The 3,266-nt window shown below is 53.2% G+C and overlaps 1 protein-coding gene across 1 annotated transcript in view; it reads right to left on the bottom strand.

The window, feature by feature from the left end:
• RNF213 (ring finger protein 213) overlaps positions 1 to 3,266 on the bottom strand; it is a 168,533-nt gene that overhangs the window by 63,395 nt on the left and 101,872 nt on the right. The window contains exon 29 of the mRNA XM_011967440.1: positions 2,261 to 3,263. Coding sequence (XP_011822830.1) covers positions 2,261 to 3,263 — 1,003 coding nt within the window. The remainder of the gene's footprint in view (positions 1 to 2,260; positions 3,264 to 3,266) is intronic.

The raw sequence follows: 3,266 nt of genomic DNA, 5'->3' as shown, positions 1-3,266 counted from the left end.
TATAGGAAATGCTGAAAAATTTAGGGATAAGAACTCATTGTGTAAGCAGTTTATTCTCAAATGCCTGAAAAATTAGCATATATAAATTTATATATATTATATATAAATTAGGTCCCAGGGCTAGGACAAAAAGAGAATCTAGAAAGATCCACTAGAAGTTAACTTCTCTTTGTATAAAATTCAAAACTGCTGCAACATCACATCAGATTGAAGAATACGCTCTCGAATCTTCACATTTCCCAGGCGTTACCTACTCATTCTCCTGAACACCTCCTGCCTCCACATGACAGCAGGCAAAGCACCGTCCTGCGCCACTTAACACTAGGAACACATTCTGGAAAACGCACTGTGAAATGACTCTGTCGCTGTGAACATCACACAGTGTGCGTGCAGAAACCCAGACACTACAGCCGACCACACACCTGAGCTAGGTGGAACAGTCCATTGTCCCCGGGCTGCAAACCATGACAGCATAGAGGCATCCTACGTACAGTGGGGAGCTGTGACACAGGGGCAAATATCTGAATATCTGAACGTATCCAGGCCAAGCAGGGTGGTTCGGGCCTGTAATGCCAGCACTGTGGGAGGCCGAGGCAGTTGATCACTCAAGGTCAGGAGTTTGAGACCAGCCTGGTCAACATGGCAAAACCCCATCTCTACTAAAAACTAGTCAGGCGTGGTGGCAGGTGCCTGTAATCCCAGCTACTCGGGAGGCTGAGGCAGGAGAATCACTTGAACCTAGGAGGCAAAGGCCACAGTGAGCCAAGATCATGCCACCGCACTCCAGCCTGAGTGACAGAGTAAGACTCCATCTCAAAAATAAAAATAGAAACATCTAAATGTAGAAAAGGTACAGTAAAAATATGGTAGTATAATCTTTTGTTCTTTCTTTCTTTCTTTCTCTTTTTTTAAAAGACCAAGGTCTTGCCCTGTTGCCCAGGCTGGAGTGCAGCAGCACAACTGCAGCTCACCACAGCCTCCACCTCTTGGGCTCAAGTGATCCTCCCGCCTCGGCCTTCCTGGCTGGGATCCCTAGCTGGGATCACAAGCACACACCACCATGCCTGGCTAATTTTTAAAGTACAGTTTTATAATTTTATGGGATTGTGGTCATATATGTGGTCTGCTGTTGACTGAAATGCCATTATGCGTCACATGACTAGCTAATGAAAGTCACAGCAAAAGCAGAGGTTTCATCAGGGAGGGGAAGAGTAATGTTCATCCCAACAGGATGGGGTACTGCTGATAGGATAAAGTCAACAGAACAGAAGCTACTATTTCTTTTTAAGGGAAACAAGATGGCAAACGAAGGGTGGGTCAAGAGACACGGCTTTCTCTTCAAGTAGAGCAGTTCTACCCTCCTCGCTCACATGACCAACATCAACCCCAAAGAGGCCAGTGGCATTTAAGGGGAGAAGAAGTAAACTTCAGGCCGGGCGCGGTGGCTCACACCTGTAATCCCAGCACTTTGGGAGGCTGAGGCGGGTGGATCACCTGAGGTCAGGAGTTTGAGACCAGACAAGCCAACATGGTAAAATCCTGTCTCTACTAAAAATACAAAAACTAGGCCGGGCACGGTGGCTCATGCCTGTAATCCCAGCACTTTGGGAGGCTGAGGAGGGCGGATCATGAGGTCAAAAGATCGAGACCATCCTGGCTAACACGGTGAAGCCCCATATTTACTAAAAATAAAAAAATTAGCTGGGTGAACTGGCGGGTGCCTGTAGTCCCAGCTACTCGGGAGGCTGAGGCAGGAAAATCACTTGAATCTGGGAGGTGCAGATCACGCCACTGTACTCCAGCCTGGGTGACAGAGTGAGACTCTGTCTCAAAAAAAAAAAAAAAAAGCAAAAATTAGCCAGGCATGGTGGTGGGCACCTGTAATCCTGGATACTCAGGAGGCTGAGGCAGGGTAATCGCTCGAACCCAGAAAACGGAGGTTGCAGTGAGCTGAGATCACGCCACTGCACTCCAGCCTGCTGACAGAGCAAGACTCCATCTCAAAAAAAAAAAAAGTACACTGCAGAGATGTTTGCTGAGAGGAGGAAGGGAATGGGGCGCCCAGGGAATGCCCACTGTGGGAGACCAGGTGACCAGGGTGCCTGGTTCTGACACAGACCCTGATTGACACCCACAGATGAATCACACCCTCCCTGAGCCTCGGTTTCTCCACCCTCAGACAGGCTTCATGTGCTGGAGGGGGAAGGGCCCCGGGCAGTCCCTGGGAGACGGGGCCCGCCCACCCTGCCGCTCTCCTTACCAACACCTGCTCGCTCGGAGGCCACGATCCCAACACACAGGCGGTCCTTGAACACGGCCGCCGCCGACAGGGTCTGCTTTGGGACCCGGTAGTGATCTGCCAGGTAGGCTTGGATGGCCTCGAGGGGTGCCTGGGGGGTGACGAAGACCTTGTGCTGGCTGAAGGCAGAGGGGAGGTAGCAGTGCTCCCAGTCCCCATCGCAGACCATGACGAGCTGGTAGTCTTCGCGGTGCTGCTGCGTACACAGTTTCTGGAACAGCTCCTCGGCTTGGCGCGCCACCTCGTAGCTCAGCTGATCTGCGAACAGCAGGCTGTAGACCTTGTGCCCCAGGGAGCCCAGGGTCAGGCAGCGGCGCAGCAGCAGTGCCACCTCCTCAAAGGTGGTTGCCGGGGTGCAGAGCAGCACCTCATCGTAGGTGGGCAGGGGCTGGCTCGGGGTTTGCATGTAGACAGCCAGGGCGGCTGGCAGCACCTCCGAGTGGCCACACACAACCAGGTTGGGCTGGCCGACCTGCAGACCTCTCGGGAGATGCCGCTCCACGGGAGACCCACCCATCCCTGCCAGGTGAGCCAGACAGCGGCCAAGGGTCTCTAGGTCGAGGCAGTCGGGCAGGAAGGCAGGAAGGCACTCCCTGGACTGCTCCATGATGACCCTTAGCTTGTCCGCCAGGCTGAACTCCGAGAAGAGCATCAGCGGGAGCTCTTCCGTGACCGTCCTCACGCGGTACCTGGCGGCCTCACTCTCGCACCCCACAGAGGCCCTTAAGACATCCATCAGGGTGCAGTTGCTTTTGATGAAGGACAGCATCGTTAGGGCGGCGTCACTGGGAGGCTGCTTCCTGAGCTCGGTGCTCAGGTAAACCAGCTGCTCTGCCGTGTAGAAGTTCAGGTAAAAGTGCTCCATCCGCTTCTGGGTCACGAATTTCTTCCAGCTGTCAAGGAAGTGCTCCATCTGCCTGCAGAGGGCTGCCAGCAGCTCAGTGACATCTCCACCCTCCACCAGCTC

Source organism: Mandrillus leucophaeus, unplaced genomic scaffold, assembly GCF_000951045.1.
Source record: "Mandrillus leucophaeus isolate KB7577 unplaced genomic scaffold, Mleu.le_1.0 Scaffold1, whole genome shotgun sequence".
NCBI classification, from domain to species: Eukaryota; Metazoa; Chordata; class Mammalia; order Primates; family Cercopithecidae; genus Mandrillus; species Mandrillus leucophaeus.
The sequence above is the reverse complement of the archived record's forward strand: the minus strand, read 5'-3'. Positions and strand labels throughout refer to the sequence as shown.